Source organism: Coffea eugenioides, chromosome 3, assembly GCF_003713205.1.
Source record: "Coffea eugenioides isolate CCC68of chromosome 3, Ceug_1.0, whole genome shotgun sequence".
Classification (NCBI taxonomy): domain Eukaryota; kingdom Viridiplantae; phylum Streptophyta; class Magnoliopsida; order Gentianales; family Rubiaceae; genus Coffea; species Coffea eugenioides.
The window spans coordinates 4087805-4105199 of record NC_040037.1 but is presented as its reverse complement, the minus strand read 5'-3'; the positions used below and the strand labels follow the sequence as shown (position 1 = coordinate 4105199).

General features: G+C 35.7%; 3 protein-coding genes across 3 annotated transcripts; all 3 read left to right on the top strand.

The window, feature by feature from the left end:
* Positions 1-4221: 4221 nt before the first annotated feature.
* On the top strand, positions 4222-5348 carry LOC113765029 (putative calcium-transporting ATPase 13, plasma membrane-type). The gene is made up of 2 exons (XM_027309080.1): positions 4222-5218; positions 5332-5348. The coding sequence occupies exons 1-2, from the start codon at positions 4222-4224 to the stop codon at positions 5346-5348; spliced, it is 1014 nt and encodes a 337-aa protein (XP_027164881.1).
* A 37-nt stretch (positions 5349-5385) lies between these two features.
* On the top strand, positions 5386-6812 carry LOC113764459 (chlorophyllase-2, chloroplastic-like). Its single transcript, XM_027308369.1, has 2 exons — positions 5386-5670; positions 6141-6812. Exons 1-2 carry the CDS (start codon positions 5386-5388, stop codon positions 6810-6812), a joined length of 957 nt encoding a protein of 318 aa, XP_027164170.1.
* Positions 6813-14151: 7339 nt separating this feature from the next.
* LOC113766898 (putative calcium-transporting ATPase 13, plasma membrane-type) lies at positions 14152-17305 on the top strand. Its single transcript, XM_027311058.1, has 2 exons — positions 14152-14254; positions 14390-17305. The coding sequence occupies exons 1-2, from the start codon at positions 14152-14154 to the stop codon at positions 17254-17256; spliced, it is 2970 nt and encodes a 989-aa protein (XP_027166859.1). The 3' UTR covers positions 17257-17305.
* Positions 17306-17395: the final 90 nt, after the last annotated feature.

Genomic DNA, 17395 nt, shown 5'->3' with positions numbered 1-17395 from the left:
TTTTTTTTTTGAAAAAAATTAGGTAATTGCCATAACGATTGCCACTTTAATTCGTGGGGAAGAAGGGAAAACAAAATGGAGAAATAAATCACAAACAACCACATCCCCTTCTACCCTCCTCTCCAGTCTTTATAGTAACCACACTATTTTGACCAAGAAAGTGTTTCGTCGTGAGAAAATAGAAAAAAAGTACAGAAGAAAGAAGAAGGAAAATTGGACAAATGAACACAAGCATACCCTACATCTTTCACTACCAATTTAATGCCATCGTCCAACGTCCAACATACATCCTCAATAACGTGTACTTGGGAAATAATGCAGTTGGAGAGATGGAAAATTTTATTTTTTTTAAAAAAAAATAGAGAAGAATAAGAAAATGGACCTTCTAAGTGAAAATGTGTTACATGCAACACCATTATTGGTCAAAAGCACATTCTATACTTTTGTGCTCTTAATGGAAATGGTCTTTGATTACTACATACTTTCCAAAGCACTTTCAATACCATTGACTGGATTCTTTTTTTTTTTTCTTCACATTTATTTTCTTCCACTCTTCTATTCTATCCATAAAAAAAAAATGCAGCATAGTGCGAATGCAAGTCATGTTTGTATGCTAGTATATATAGCCGGTATACAACCACCAATAACATTAATTGTTGGACCAAGAAAATACTGCAACCCAAAAAAAAAAAAAAAAAAAAAAAGGAAGAAGAAGAAGAAAGAATTTGCACTGTGCATGTGACTTGACTTTGATCCCTCGAGTTTCCTTTGAGAAATCTGCCGTAATCTTGGACGATCGATAACCGTCGTAAGTGGGGTGAAGACTGAAAGAAATCACTAAGAAAACAAGAAGCCATGCAATTCCAAAAAATGGGACAGATTCTAGATATTGCTTGTCACGTAGACTGTCTTGTAATATAATATCCATGGGTAATGGAAAAGACGCCTAGTTTCAATGCACTTTTTTTCCCTTTCAACGTGACTGCTCTATTCTATCCATTTGTACTGGAAAATACACAGTTTCAAGGTACTTTTTGCCCTTTAATTTGACTCATATCAGTACTTCATTTCTCATGGTTTTCTGTTTTAACTCTATTTTTTTTTTGTAATGGAGAAAAGGGTGGAATTTAAGAAATTGAGAGGGAGAAAATGAGGGATTTGAACTTAGAACGTCTAAAAATCTTGAGGTTTTATTCACCATACCAAGGACTCATCAACCATTTCTCATGTTAAGAGTCCTGTTTGCTAATGGCATCATTACTATGGACAGAATAGATGAGAATTCAAAAGCCTCAGGCAATATAAATAAAACCTATTATCGTTTTCATAGCTGTACAAACGCATTAAAATGAGATGGGGCTGCACTTTTTGAAGAACAAAAATTGAAGTGGAGTAACATGAGTGCATTGTTGAAATTTTGAAGTTCAAACAATTTAATTGACTCTGGCATAAAAGTGCATTTGGTAACATTGAAGTCGTCTCAAAGTACATTTTGCCCCATGTTTAATGTCTTCCAACTGCTATTATCGGTCAGTTTTTCCACTAGATTAGATTAGCTATAATTATATCTCGCACATCAGATAAAAATAATTAAAAGAACAATGATGTCTGTATCGGGACTTTCTTTGATCAACCATACGTACTGCATGATATTTCGATAGTGGAGAACAAAGTACTATTTCCTCGTCCCGCTTTAATAGTCTAATTTTTTTTTCTTTCATATCTTCTAAATTATAGTTGACTTTTCAATCGAGAAATATAGTTAACTTATAACTTCTTTAAAATATTCTTATTTAATGTATTTTGTTACCAGGGAGCATAACCCACCTTATTTAATGCGATTAAATTTTTCATCAATAATTATTTTGATTCATGACTTGAACGGTACAACTTTCCATCAATATTATTGTTGTAAATAATGTAAAGTTATAATAATTAGTCATACACACCGGTTTTAACATAAGAGTATTTTAGAATAATAGTATGTCACATCTATTTTTTTAATAAAGTTAACTAATTTTTTGAAATAATGTGAAAAAAAAAAAATCAAGACTATCAAAATGAGACAGAGAGAGTATTAGTATAGACCTCGTGAAGTTAGTCGAAGATGTCAAACATCAAATTCAACGTTAATCTGTTAATATTTCTTTCCAAAAACGCATTGTGTTAGTTGATATGGACTTGTATCAGCACTCGTGTTAATGGAGTTTAATCCTCGCGTGGTTGGTAACTTTAGCTTTTTCAATTTATTGAAAATGAATGACTTCCTGATATTTGTGTTTCCAAAACGTGGAAAACATTAAACTTATTAGGATTTTGTTTTCAGAAAAAAGAAAAAAAAATTATGCAGTGGAACGCTATTGATTTTATAATATGATCCATACTTAAGCTTTGTGCTGTTGGACTAGCTTGGTCGTATTTTATGAGTCTTCTTCTTGAGGGGCAGAAAAGAAAGACTAATATTTTCCTACCCAAATTTAGCTGTTTATTCTCGCTGGTCATTGGTCATCTTTCAACTTGTTCCGACCCATTACCTTCCTAAGAATGATAAAAGTCGTTACGCCATTAAGAATGGTTTTAAGCAGATGAATACGCATGCCGTTCTTTTTGGGTCAAGACTCTAATAATTTACAAGTTCCAATTTGGGTTGAACACTAGCACCAGTACTTGCAGAAAAACTGAGGTTCAAGAAGAAATTTGAAGAACAAAAAATGTAATCTACTTTTGTTGCTGAGTTTTCTTGAACATTTTCTTCAACTTCGTGGACATGGTTTATCTTCTCTATTGCACTACGAGGATTAAGACTTTGCATGTACAGATGTTTTTTTTTTTTTTTTTTTTTTTTTATGCATTTGAAGTAGAAAAAGCAAAAGAAAATAGAAGTAGATACATCGGCTTATGGCCCCCCTGTGATTATCCAGTTGGGGTGAAAGCTAGTACTAATAACATAATAGAAACTCCGCAAGTTTTTTTTTTGGATCGAAGAGATCTTGATCTAGTGGTTAGGGTTGATACCCAGGAATTTAAGATCCTCTATTCGACTTCCTTTTTTTTCTTCCTGCTTCTTAAATCCCACTTCTCTTATTCTTAAAAAAAGAAAGAAAGAAAGAAAGAAAGAAAAGTTCTTTCTTCTATTTGGATGAGAAGAGAATTACCAATTCAAGGAAGCAAGCTATCTTTGAGACTACTAGTACTTCATTAAATATGATGTTACAGTGTAAATCCATATCCTAAATGATCTAGTCAGTCCACTAAATGTTTCCCATCAAAGTGTCTCGGAGGATAGTCATATGGTCCAGACTTGTTTACTCAAACACAGCTCGCGAAACAAAACAATTATGTGACCCAGTACAGACAATAGACCAAGTCCACCAATATGGTGATAAATTAACAGGAACAAATTTTTGAGGTATTTTTTTGGTAAGGGTTGACGGAAGTGTGTGTTAAAAAGTCATACACCATTAAAGATGGTGGTGTGTTTTGGACGAGGGCTGTGCCGCATATACCCCAGTAGCATAAATTTGAAGACTCTCAAAATGTAAGAGCATAAAATGGTAATAATTTCATGCACGTAAGCATTCGATTCTCCATTGTAAAGCTTTTAGCTAATATGTCCGGCATGATCAAATTGTGTTAATTGGAGATGGTTGTGTTCTCCACTTTCGACCTTTGACTGATTTGATTCATGGTACAAAATCCCGGAACCTATCAGTATTAATCGAGTCTCTGATTCTCAGCTCTTCCACGGAATCTTGATTCTTCCACATATGAATAAAAATTGGGTTCCACCACCAAGTACAGCTCCGCCCAAGAAAGTGCATGGATAATATCTAAGTGCCAGCCAGAGGAGAGGTGGCAGGGGAGTGAGCACTATATATTGACATGTCAGTCATGCCGATTCAATTCAAAACCAAAGTCATTCCATTTCATAACTCCAATTGCAAATACTTTTCTCCTAGATTTTTTTTTTTTGTTTTTTTTTCGAAGCATCAAGAGGAATTTTAATGAATTCAAGAAATTTAACAGCTGACATTTTGAAATCTATTCTTGTCCTTTACCTTACTATGATCCTCTCAGCTGTTATTGCTTTTGTTCCATTCTTTGGATGAATTTCTCTTCTGTGTATTCAAAGTCCATTTTGTTTGTCAAGTGACAGTCAATTTACTTGGTAATTGTGAAATATTATGCTTCATCTTCCTGGGATTTGACAAAATGTCAGCAATGACTCGAGCGAAGTTGGGCTGCAGAATCTTTTCTGTACATCTTCCACCCAATCTTGGTGGATACAATATAAAGATACGGGATTCTTGTCTTCTATCAGTCCACTGCTCAAGGGGCTTCAAAGGAGTCCATACCAGCGTTAAGAGCATAACTTGTTTCATTCCGTTTCAATCAACAGCCAAAAATTGGAAAGAAAATTCAGCAGTTGCAACTGACGATAGAGTCGTTATGGACATTGTTCAGGATCTGCCCTGCTTCAGTATTGATCAGTCAAGCCTGATGCACATTGTTGAGATGAGAAGCCTTGATCAGCTCCATAAATTTGGAGGCGTTCATGGGATTGCTAATTCTCTTAATAGTGATGTGCATCGTGGAATAGATAGCGATGACAATGCAGGTATTTCACGTAGGCATGAAGCCTTTGGTACTAACACATATAGCAAGGCTGCTGGAAAGAATTTGTTCCATCTTGTTTGGGAAGCTTTTGATGATTCGAAACTCAATATTTTCCTGGCTTTTGCTATGATGGCTCTTAGTTTTGACATTAAGAGCAATGGACGAATGGAAGGGCTGTATGATGGTGGAAGCATATTTTCTGCTGTTCTTGTTGTCCTATCCATCGTGGCCAGTACTGATTTCAGGAAAAACAGAAACTTCAGCGAGAACTTCATGGTTAGTGACAGTAGTCCTGTTGAAGTCATGAGAAATGGCAAGCTGAAGTATATTTCAACGTCAGAGGTTGCTGTTGGAGAAGTTATATGCTTGAAGATTGGGGACCAAGTACCTGCTGATGGACTGCTCATTGAAGGGCAAGCTTTACGTGTTGATGAATCCAGCATGACTACGACTGGAAGTTTTCATGATCATGAAATTAAGCATCATGACCAGAATCCGTTCCTGTTTTCTGGCACCAAGGTGACTGTCGGATGTGCTCGAATGCTTGTTACATCTGTTGGGATGAATACAACTCGAGGAAGGATGCTAAGTTCAATGAGCAGTGAGTCAATTGAGCATACGCCTTTGAAAGCTCGAATCAGCAGGCTAATATCATCAATAGGTGAAGTTGGTTCAGGAGCTGCAGTCATAGCTTTTGTTCTGAACTTAATCCAGAGAAAAAGAAATTATAATCTCGAGAGAAGAAACAAGAAGCTCAAAGAGCTTGCCATGGTCTTCACTGCATCCTCGTCTGTTGTTTCCTCTATCTCCAGGAATGTTTTTGGCGTTGGAAAGTACATATCTAAGCTGCTAGAAGTTGAACAGCAGACTAGCATCGGTAATGCTTTACTTGGCATTGCTCGTCCTCCAAAGCCACTCTTAATTGGCATTCCATCAGAAGCTGGAGTTTTCCCAGTGCTGTTGTTCATTCATGGCTATCTTCTCTACAACTCTTTCTATTCTCAGCTTGTGCAACATATAGCTTCTCATGGCTTTATCGTCATTGCTCCACAGGTCTACATCTTTTACTCTGAAATTTTTGGTGCTATAGTTGATACCACAAACTAATGCATCTCACTTGTCAGTTGTCACCTCCTCCTCCAACACCCCCCCCCCCCCCACAAAAACACGAAACAACTGATCACATTCATATATTTCTGTGTTGACTTTTAATGCACGATTTTCACAATTGCAAAATCATTTTTACCACATTTTGGATATTGGGATTCCTCGAGGACCCAAGATTGTCAGCCTTAATGACCTACATATGAGAATGGACAACAATAGCTTTATTGTTACAATCGGAATGTGATTATCATCTGGGCTTGGTTTAGCCTACTGCTGGTTCCATCTTTGAGTTTCTTTCAGGCAAAATTTTGGGAAACATTTCATAGAACAATTGAAAAACTGCATTTTTCTATAACAATTGAAAGTTGATCTTTCATCTCTTGGCTCACAAATATATTCCAATTGCGTTACATCAGTTATACAGCATGGCAGGACCAGATACAACAGAAGAAATTAATGCCACAGCTGAAATAGCCAATTGGTTATCAGGGGGACTACAGAAATTGCTACCACCCAAGGTTCAGGCAAACTTGAGTAAGCTAGCACTTGCAGGGCATAGCCGAGGAGGAAAAGTAGCTTTTGGGGTAGCTCTAGGAAAAGCGGTGACTTCACTGAAGTTTTCAGCATTAATAGGCATAGATCCTGTGGATGGAGTGGAGAAAGGGAAACAAATGCCACCAATTCTCACCTATAATCCTCATTCCTTTAATCTTGACATGGCAGTATCAATCATTGGATCAGGATTGGGCGAATTAAGAAGCAATTTTCTTTTCCCTCCTTCGGCTCCTAAAGGAGTGAATCACAAGGACTTCTACAATGAATGTCAAAAACCAGCATGTTACTTTGTGGCCAGAGACTATGGCCACCTTGATATGCTAGATGACGACACTTCAGGGCTTCGAGGCAAGGCCACGTATTGTTTGTGCAAAAATGGGGAGTCCAGAGACCCCATGAGAAGATTTGTTGGAGGAATCATGGTTGCTTTCATGAGAAATTACTTGGAAGGTAACTCCAGGGATTTGCAGGCTATAAGGGATGGGCATTTAACAGCACCTGTAGAGCTGCAAAATGTTGATTTTCTTGTATAAAAGTGATTGAAATCCTCTTACAATTGTTAGATGCAGATCTCTGCCAGCTTAAATCTGCGCATAGACAAGCATCTGGTGCTAGATTGTTTCATGTTTCATCATGTTGGGTAGATTGTTTGAAGTTAAAGTAAAAATTTCTTGTTTCAATAGGATTTTTCTCTAGTTTCGTAGGAAAACAACAGAAAAATCATAGAAAACACAAGACAGAAAATAATATTCAAAATTAATAGTTCTATCATCTAGTTTAACAGATACAACTGGATAAGCAAAGTCTTGTATTTGATCTTTCCAACTTAATGCAGGCCCTTAATAGGCTCAGAATTAACGAGTCATCGTGCTGATGAATTGCCCTGTTGTCGGTGCATCTAAGGTAGGCCAATCCCCCGGTCAGCTACGCTACCTCTGCAACAAAAGTTTACGTACTTTTTCTTGTTCTTTTTTAGCAAAGAATGAAAACTTTCATTGATCGCAGCACATGGACAGTCGCCCCCTCAACATGCTACAACTTCACGTACTTCAATTGGGTGCAAGACTCGAATCCTTGATGCAAACATCATCAACTCTGCAGCCTCCAAAACTAAAATTTATAAGAGCACTAAACAACAATTGACCCTTCCTCCTACATTTCTTCTCCTCAATTATAGGTCGTCATGGTAATTTATTTCTACAAAATCGAAAGTTGTTTAAGAATAATGTGGTTTTTTTTTATATATATTTCTATTCAATTATTAATTTCAGTACATAGTATACTCTCATTTTATGAGATGTAATTCAATATCATAATTACTTTTTTTTCTCTTTTTTATTTCAAGGGATCAATAGTGATTCTTACTTTCTTAATGAGTCGAACACATGACTGACTTACTCGTCGAACACATGAAGTATCTTACTACTACCAAAGATGTATTTCGCGTCCTTGTTTGGTGGAAAGGCATTTTTTTCTCAAAAATTTTTATGTTTTTCGTAAATACATTTTTATCATTTTACCTCACATACATCAAATCGTCATATTATATTTTTTTTACAAAAACTTCAAAAAATAGCAATCCAAACAAACACCGTACAAAGTGATGAACCACTTTAGTTTTTTTCAAGCACATTGGGTATTTTCTCAAATTCGCTAAAACATCCCAATTATCTCCTCTCTTATTCTTAGGGCGTGACTTCCAATTCGCATTTCAGACTTTGCGACTGTCAAAATCAATAAAAGGTGTATCCGGAATTAACGGTGCAAGACTACTGCAATTCTTCTGCGAAAACGAACTTGTTGAATGCGGTTTGTCTTATCCGTTTTGGAATTTTAATAGCAAATCCGTTTTGGAAATTGTGCTTGTATAATAGAATTTCTTTCTCAAGAGTCATGATATTGCTGAGGAATGATAACGGGGTTCATATACCCTTTCTATAGATTTCGAAGGTTTATGTTTAGATTGAACGATTTGACGAAAGATTTAAAATCTTATCAAATCATTCTAGTTGTTTAGATTATTTGAAAGGTATTTGAATTTGTAATTACTGATTATTTTAGTATTTAAAATGTATTTTGATAATTGATGAATTTACAAACTTAAATATTGCTTGAACTATATAAACTATTGAAGCGATTTGGGTGAATTTCAAATTTTTCATCAAATTCCTTGATCCAAACGAAACTATACTACGTATTCCCTCCGTCCCGTTTTGTTAGTCTTGTTTTCCTTTTTCGTCTGTCCCAAATTGTAGTCCACTTTCCCATTAAAAAATGTATTAATCTTTCAAATTGTCTAAAATACCCTTATTAAATATTTTGTTATTAATACATTGTTATTAAATACTAACCCACTACATTGAATACATTGAGCTTTTCCAATACATAGATAAATGAGAAATCTATCTTTGTTATTTATTGGCACTATTGGCGGTAATTGAAACAATCAGGGTGCACTATTGGCGGTAACTGATATTTATTGGCACTCTTCATGATTAGCATAAGGGTATTTTAGGAAATTATTAATCTAAATTTATGTTTCCAACCAAATTAATTACACTTTCTTAATCTGTGTGAAAAAAAAACCAAGACTAACAAAACGGGACGGAGGGAGTAGTATTTATCATACATATTGCTAGTTTCTAATCTATCATATATATGTTTGTTTGGATTGGGTTTTATTTCCCCAAATTTATTTGCTTACATCATCATTACAATTTTCAATACACCTTTTTACCTTCCCAATTACCTTTTTATCTCACATACATCACATCACAAAAAGTGCTACAGTAAAAATATCTCTAATAATTCACAATCCAAACAGACATGATTGTGAAATTTCCGCCAAACAGCTCCCATTTTCCAACGCCTTTGCAATTTTCTCCTCTCTAACGTTTATCTTCAAATTCACATTCAGACTTTGCAACTGTCAAAGTCCATAAGCAGCATATCTGGAAATTAACACTACGAGACAAGAGTATAGCAAAATATCAGAAACGAACTTGTTGACAGCGGTCTTTCTACTCTTGTCCGTTTTTGGAATTAATTCCATAGCAAGATTCTTCATGCAAATCCATGGAATAGAATTAGATCCCTTTAAGTCTGCCTTTCTCCCGAGTCATGGCATTCCTGAGAAGTTAAGCCAAAGCAACTCATCGAGTCAGTAGTCAACTGAAAATGATTCGACATGAAATTTTTTCTCGGAAGAGACTCAATCAGCCTTTGCGGCGTAATTGTGTGGAGAAACCAGAGTTATGGATGCTTTACTTTTAATGCAAATTAAAAATTATCTGAGTCAAATAATTAATGCTTCTTTATCACGCTTGCAAATTGATTTGGAAAAAAAAATCATCTGGATGATTTTTGGTTCAAAAGTCCATCCCTTTCATAACTCAATGATTTTTGATTGAGTTTTTCGATAAATGGACCCTGCGAAGACACTTCAAAAGCCGGCAACTTTTGAAGTGCTCAGCAGCACTTAACTACTAAACCCCCCAAACCCCCCCAAGCGATGTGGGAACTTAACCCCACAGGGTGCCCTGCTGCTAAGAAGTAAAGACCCCCCAGACCCCCCGCAGGTTCAAAAGTCCATCCGATCAAGTCGATTGTATAGGTAATGTTTAATCAACATCTAGCAGTGATTTATTGCTTTCTTATTTGCCGACACGCTAGCGACGCGCTAGACGGCTAGAGTCGGCAAGGCTCTTAGCTTCTTCGTTCTCAGTTGCTTGGCATTTATTAGTCAGTTCAGCTGTCAAAAGACTTGCTCAACATGATTGGTTGAGTGACTGAATAACTGCACAATACATAGCCTCAAAGACACAACAGATATTTGTATTACGTTTGCAATTCAAGTTTCAAACGCAGTCCTAGAATTTGCTGTGCATTGACATTTTTCCCTCACTCTGCAACTGTCTAGTGACATAGTACTAGTAAGTTATTCACCGTGTTTTTTTTATTAGGAAAATGGAATGTTAATTTCCATAGACTACTCACCATTTCTATGATTCCCCCCCCCCCCTCTCTCTTAAATAGCTAGTTTATAATGTGATACATTTACCCAAAAGGACCAAAAAAAAAAAAGAAAAAACTCTATACCGTGCATGTGACTTGGGTTCTTTTAATTAACAGTGACAGAGTCAGGATTTTTTTTTCTGAAGGGGGCCAAAAATTTTTCTAATAAACTTATCTTAATATGCTATATTCAAAATAATTTTCATCTATTTAAATATATAACATATAAAAATATCAAATATTAACTTTAATTATAAAGGTATGTTTATTTCATAAATATGCAGCATAGTCATAACGAAAATTAAGACAAAAAATAACCTTTGATTAAATAAAGTATCTTATAATATCACAAACCACCCAAGTTGCACATTATGAGAAGATATTCCAATATGTCGCTTATGCAAAAAAAAAAAAAAAAAACTATGCAATATAAATATAACTTTTTTTAATTAAAAAATAAAAGTTATGTTAACATATACTAAAATTTCAACCTCTTTTCTTAAAAATAAATTGAGATTTACATTCTTTTCTATGATACACAATTAGTACACAATTAGACTATTATTCAAGAATTTATCTTCCACCTTGTTTCAGAATTGTCTTGATTATCTTCATAATTGAAAATGCCCATTCTTTAGATGCAAATGATACAGGAAGAGTGAGAACGAATCTAATCAATTGGACTAAATTGTATATTTGTATATGAGCCAATAAAATAATTACATTTGTTTTGGCCCATTGATAATTATGAATTGGGTCTTTTATTATAATATATCAAATTGGTTTAATTTACTCCTATGGATTATCGATTACATGTTTACTTTTTTGAAAGTTAAATAATTATGACAATGAAAAAGTAAATAATTTTTTAAACAAAATATTAATTCAAAGATGGCTATTTCATATATATATATATAAACTCTCATAATATAAACTAAAATTATGAAAAATTAGGAAGGAGGGACAACTTTGTTTTACATGCATATTTACACACTATGAACTAAAATTTTCAAAATTCAGGCGCCCCATGGCTCCATCATTGCTTCTTAGGATTCGGATCAATCGAGAAATTCCCAAGGAAATTACATGAATGGGAAGGTTGCTTGATACCCGGAACCCTATGATTAGCCCGTTTTTCTTTGGCAGATTGTTCAACTTCTAAAGCAGGTGGTCGACAAAAAAGTGGAAATTATGAAAACTTCGCTCCCTCTCTTAAAGACATTAGCGCGGCCAGACCGCGTAGACGGCACCGTTGACAAAGTCAAAATACTTTTGTACTAAGGAACGATCAACTTAATTTACTAGTAGCATTCCTTTCAGTCATAAAGACAGATTCACCTTTCTTTTTCTAATTGTCCCAAATTGCAGACTTATTTCCCTTTCAAAAGGTAGTAGTTAGTTTATCAATGCTATTTGATGAACCAAAACTAGTATTAATGGGAAGGCATATGAGTAAAGTACTAAGCAGAAATGATCGCATTAACTACATTAACTTACATTTTTAAATAGCGTCCATTTACAAAAAAGGAAATCACTACATTTTAAAACTATAGGTACAAAAATGAAAATTTTAAAATTAAAAAGGTGGACCATTTTTTAGTTTATTTCTGTCGCCAAGTTTATACTATCGCTTAATATAGAATTTTTCTTTTAAATATGCGTCAAAGTGGAAGTGTATTTTCATGGGACGGAGGAGGAAGTAGTAGTAATTATAAGTAAGTCTTGCCCTTCAAGTTCAAAGTCTTTCGTCTATATTATTCTTGGAAGTTGGAACTCATAAAAATCTTCAATTCCCGGAGCTCGAGCACGAACTACCAAGAAAAAAAAGCATTAGTAAGAACAGTTTTACCGCATTAACTACCAGTAAAGCACAGTTTTATTTTAATCCGACGTAAATTCACACTTCACAGTACTTTGAGCTGTAGCAGACTGCAATTTGTATAACCCGCGTACGAGTCGTTTAAGAAGAATAAATCGGCACTGGAATCCTATATAAAGGCAGGCACCTGAATTGGAAATGCAGCATCATTGGTTGCTCATTTTGCTCTGGTAGGAACTTAGGAGTTGGAACTACAGCACAAGGAACTTGTCTTTTCTGTAGGCAAGACATATTATACGTACATTGGCACTACGCAAGAGAAGAAAGCGTGGAAGTTTATATTGTGAGTCTTCCATTTCTTAGCTTTTGTTCTTATCTATATGTATTTTGGTTACTTTTTATTTGTTCCTTCTTTTGGTTTGTTTCTAATGGTACATAATAATATAAGTTGCAAGCCTGCATGCCTTCCATTACTTATAACCCAAACTAAAGCTAGCATTCCATACTTGCATGAGCTTCCTATCAATTTTAGTTTAGTGTACATATATACTCTATAGAAAAAAAAAAATGAAATAAAGATAAGTACTAAATTTTGTCCTTAGGTTTACTTAGAAATTTTATCCACTTTGACTCGTCAAGTAGCTCAAACGATTCAGCTAACGCGAGTTCGAGCTTGAATTTTGATGAAACAAGTTCACGAGCTACTCGATTAAGGTCGTCTTGTCTACGATCCTACTTAGGTTGAACCTTTATATCTACAGAGGAAATTAGATACTTCCTTGCTAAACTACTGATCATAAGCATCCTAAAAGTAGAGTAGTGTTAAATGGAGTTTGTACCCCAAATACAAAATTTTATTCCCACGGGCCACGTAGTACATCGAATCATGTTTAAAACTTATACATGGATATCAATGCGGCTGGTAGCTTCACCGACACGGATTAACAAAGCTAGTTCGAGAAGTTTTTTTCTTTTTCCCATGATTTCTTTTTCAACATTTTTCTCAACCGAAATCCTAGGATCTTTTGGATTGAATTTGAGAAAATAATTTTTAAAAAATTATTGAGTTTTTCAAAAATTAGTTTTTCAAATATTATAAAATTTTTTAAAAAGTAGTCTTAATTTTTTTTAATGTTTAAAAAAAATCCCAAAATATATTCTAAAAACTCTACTACTCTTCAATATTCCAAAATATATACTAAAAATATTTCAAAATATACTCTAAAAACTCTGCTATAGTAAAATTTTTCAAAAACACCCCAAAAAACAGTTAATCCAAACGGAGCCAATTTTTTTTTGGTTCGTAAACTAGTAAACACTCAATAAAGCGCGTTCAGCCTACTTTTGCCATTCTTGCTTGTCTTCGTGGAAAACACTTAAAATTTTTTTGCTCATATCATTAATAATTTTTGTAATTTTTTTAAAAAAATTTCAGCCAATTTTTTTTTTATCTCATGTACGCATAACACATTACAAAAAGTATTATAATATTATTCCAAAAAAATATTTTCCACACAATCTTCCATCCAAACACATTATTTACTTTCCAGATTTACCAAGGACCCCAGAATGCGTGCACTGCATGTGTACAAGAACAGCTCTCACAAATGCATGCACATCCTTCTGCAATGCAGACAATGCATATCTGGCGACATATCCTTCTGTAGCACCATGATGAATATAGCAGCATATCCTTCTGTAGTGTAGACGGTGCATCCCTACTTCGTTCTCATTATATCAAACAGTAGTACAATGACAATATGATAATACATCCTTAAGGTAAAAATAAACACATCCAATGGTATATGGCGATCTTATTTAGTATCTTCTTCAATAAGGATAACCATTATGATGTTTTCTGTTTGTAAAAATATATTGCTAGTTACTATGGCTCTGAGTAAATCACATTTACTCAAAATATTATACTGTTTCTCAAAAAATCACATTTACTCATAATGGACCAGTGTAGAACTGATGTTTTGTGAGACATCATTAAGTTTTCTCACTTTCTTTTTTCTTTCACCAACTTTTAGGAGAATATGTTGGCAATAATTGTTGCAAACTTACGTTGCAAGAGCTTGGTTAATCAACTCAGTTCAAATAACAAAAGGAGATGGCACTCGGCTTTTGTAACCATATATTGTTCAAGGGCCTTCAAATATGCTCTGGTACGTCGTGCTAGCAAGATTTTGCTTATTCCATCACCAAGAGCAACGAAGAAAACAAGCAATATTTCACAACTATCTCCAGATAGAGTCACTATCGATATTATTAAAGATTACTCCAACTTTTTCAATGTTGATCAGCCAAGCCTCACAAAGCTTGTCCGGGACAAAAGCCTTGGTCAGCTTGTCCAATTCGGTGGTGTTCAAGGTATAGCTACTTCTCTCAATACTGAAGTTCAGCATGGATTAAATGGTGATGATGATGAAGATATTTTAAGCAGAATTGAAGCTTTTGGAAGCAACACATATCGTAAGCCTCCCAAAAAGGGATTCTTCCATTTTGTTTGGGAAGCTTTTCAAGATCCTACAATTGCCATTCTTTTGGCATGTGCTGCACTATCTCTTAGTTTTGGGATAAAAGAGAATGGTCCAAAAGAAGGATGGTATGATGGTGGAAGTATATTTGTTGCTGTTTTTCTTGTTATTTCTGTTTCAGCTATCAGTAATTTTAGGCAGAACCTGCAATTCGAGAAGCTTTCCAAGGTCAGCAGCAATATCCCAGTTGAAGTTCTGAGAAATGGCAGGAGACAGCAAATTTCGATCTTTTACATCGTTGTTGGAGATGTTGTTTGCTTGAAGATTGGTGATCAGGTACCTGCTGATGGATTATTCTTGGAGGGACATTCCTTACGCATTGATGAGTCAAGCATGACTGGAGAAAGTGATCATCTAGAAGTTAATCAAAACCAGAATCCATTCTTGACTTCTGGTACCAAAGTAGCTGATGGATATGGTCAGATGCTTGTTACTTCTGTTGGAATGAACACAACTTGGGGGGAAATGATGAGCTCTGTTAGCCAGGACTCCAATGAGAAAACTCCTCTTCAATCGCGCCTCAATAAGCTAACTTCAGCAATAGGTAAAGTTGGTTTAGCAGTTGCTTTCTTAGTTCTTTTGGTGCTATTAGTTCGCTACTTCACTGGTCATACAAAGGACGCAAATGGAATCAAGGAGTACAATGGCAGCAAAACAAAGGCTGATGATGTGATCAATTCTGTGGTGAAAATTATTGCTGCAGCCGTAACAATTGTAGTTGTTGCAATTCCAGAAGGTTTGCCTCTGGCTGTAACACTTACACTTGCTTATTCGATGAAGAGAATGATGGCTGATCAAGCAATGGTGAGAAAGCTTTCTGCTTGTGAAACAATGGGCTCTGCTACAACCATCTGTACAGACAAAACAGGTACTCTTACTCTGAATAGAATGACAGTAACAAAATTTTGGCTGGGCAAGGAATCAGTAGAGAAAGATAGCTACATTTCTCTCTCAACCAATGTTCTTAAATTGCTTCGTGAAGCTGTGAGCCTAAACACAACAGGAAGTGTCTATAGGCCGATTAATTTAGGAACTGAGGGCCTCGAGTTCTCTGGAAGTCCTACTGAGAAAGCAATTCTGTCTTGGGCTGTGATGGAATTAAATATGGACATGGAGAGAGTAAAACAGAATTGCTCCATTCTTCATGTCGAAGCATTCAATTCGCAGAAGAAAAGAAGTGGAGTGTTGATGAAGAAAATGGTGGATAACTCGATTCATGTCCACTGGAAAGGAGCTGCCGAAATGATACTAGCAATGTGCTCGCATTACTACAACCTTGAAGGAGAAGTGACATTGCTTGATCATCTTGAGAGGAAGAAATTTGAAGAAATAATACAGGGCATGGCTGCCAGCAGTCTGAGATGCATTGCATTTGCTCACAAGCAAATTACAGAAGCCAATGATGCCAGTGGAGAAATACAGCAAACATTAGAAGACAGAAACTTGATCCTTTTGGGGATTGTAGGCCTAAAGGATCCCTGTCGCCCCGGTGTGAAGAAAGCTGTGGAAGATTGTCAATATGCTGGTGTGAAGATCAAAATGATCACTGGCGACAATGTCTTCACTGCAAGAGCAATAGCCACTGAATGTGGAATACTTGAGCCTGATCTTGAGGCTAACGATGAATTGGTGGTAGAAGGTGTCGAATTTCGCAACTACACGGATGAGGAACGGATGGAAAAAGTTGATAAAATTGTTGTAATGGCGAGATCATCTCCTTTTGACAAGCATCTCATGGTCAAATGCTTAAAAGCGAAAGGTCATGTTGTAGCGGTGACTGGAGATGGAACAAACGACGCGCCAGCATTGAAAGAAGCTGATATAGGACTTTCTATGGGGATTCAGGGCACTGAAGTCGCCAAGGAGAGTTCAGATATTGTTATTTTGGATGACAATTTTGCTTCTGTTGCCACAGTGCTTACATGGGGAAGGTGTGTATACAGCAATATCCAGAAATTTATTCAGTTCCAACTCACAGTAAATGTGGCAGCTCTAGTGATCAACTTTGTAGCAGCAATCTCAGCTGGAGAAGTACCATTAACAGCGGTTCAACTCTTGTGGGTAAATCTCATCATGGATACTCTTGGAGCCTTAGCACTAGCAACAGAAAGGCCAACAAAGGATCTCATGGACAAGCCTCCAGTGGGGCGTGCCGAGCCCCTCATCACCAACACCATGTGGAGGAACTTAATGTCTCAAGCCTTGTATCAGATAGCAGTTTTGCTGACATTACAGTTCAAAGGTAAAGCAATCTTTGGTGTTAGCAAAAAGGTCAACGATACATTGATCTTCAACACTTTTGTTCTTTGCCAAGTGTTCAATGAGTTCAATGCAAGGAAACTTGAGAGGAAGAATGTGTTTGAGGGGATACACAGGAACAAGTTGTTCTTGGGAATTATTGGAGTAACAATTATTCTTCAAGTGGTGATGGTGGAATTTTTGAAGAGATTTGCTGATACAGAGAGGTTGAATTGGGGGCAATGGGGAGCTTGTGTAGGAATTGCAGCTGCATCCTGGCCAATTGGCTGGATTGTCAAGTGCATACCTGTTCCAGACAGACCAGTGTTCAGTTATCTCAAGTGGGAGAATTTCAAATGCATGTAAATTGATCAGTATGTTCAATATCCCAGCGAAAGGCATTCTGTACGTAGTATCCTTGTATAATGTACTTCTGTAGTAAATTTTTGCTAGTTCAATGTTTAAATTTACCAATATTATAAACTTCTACTATTAATATTATTAT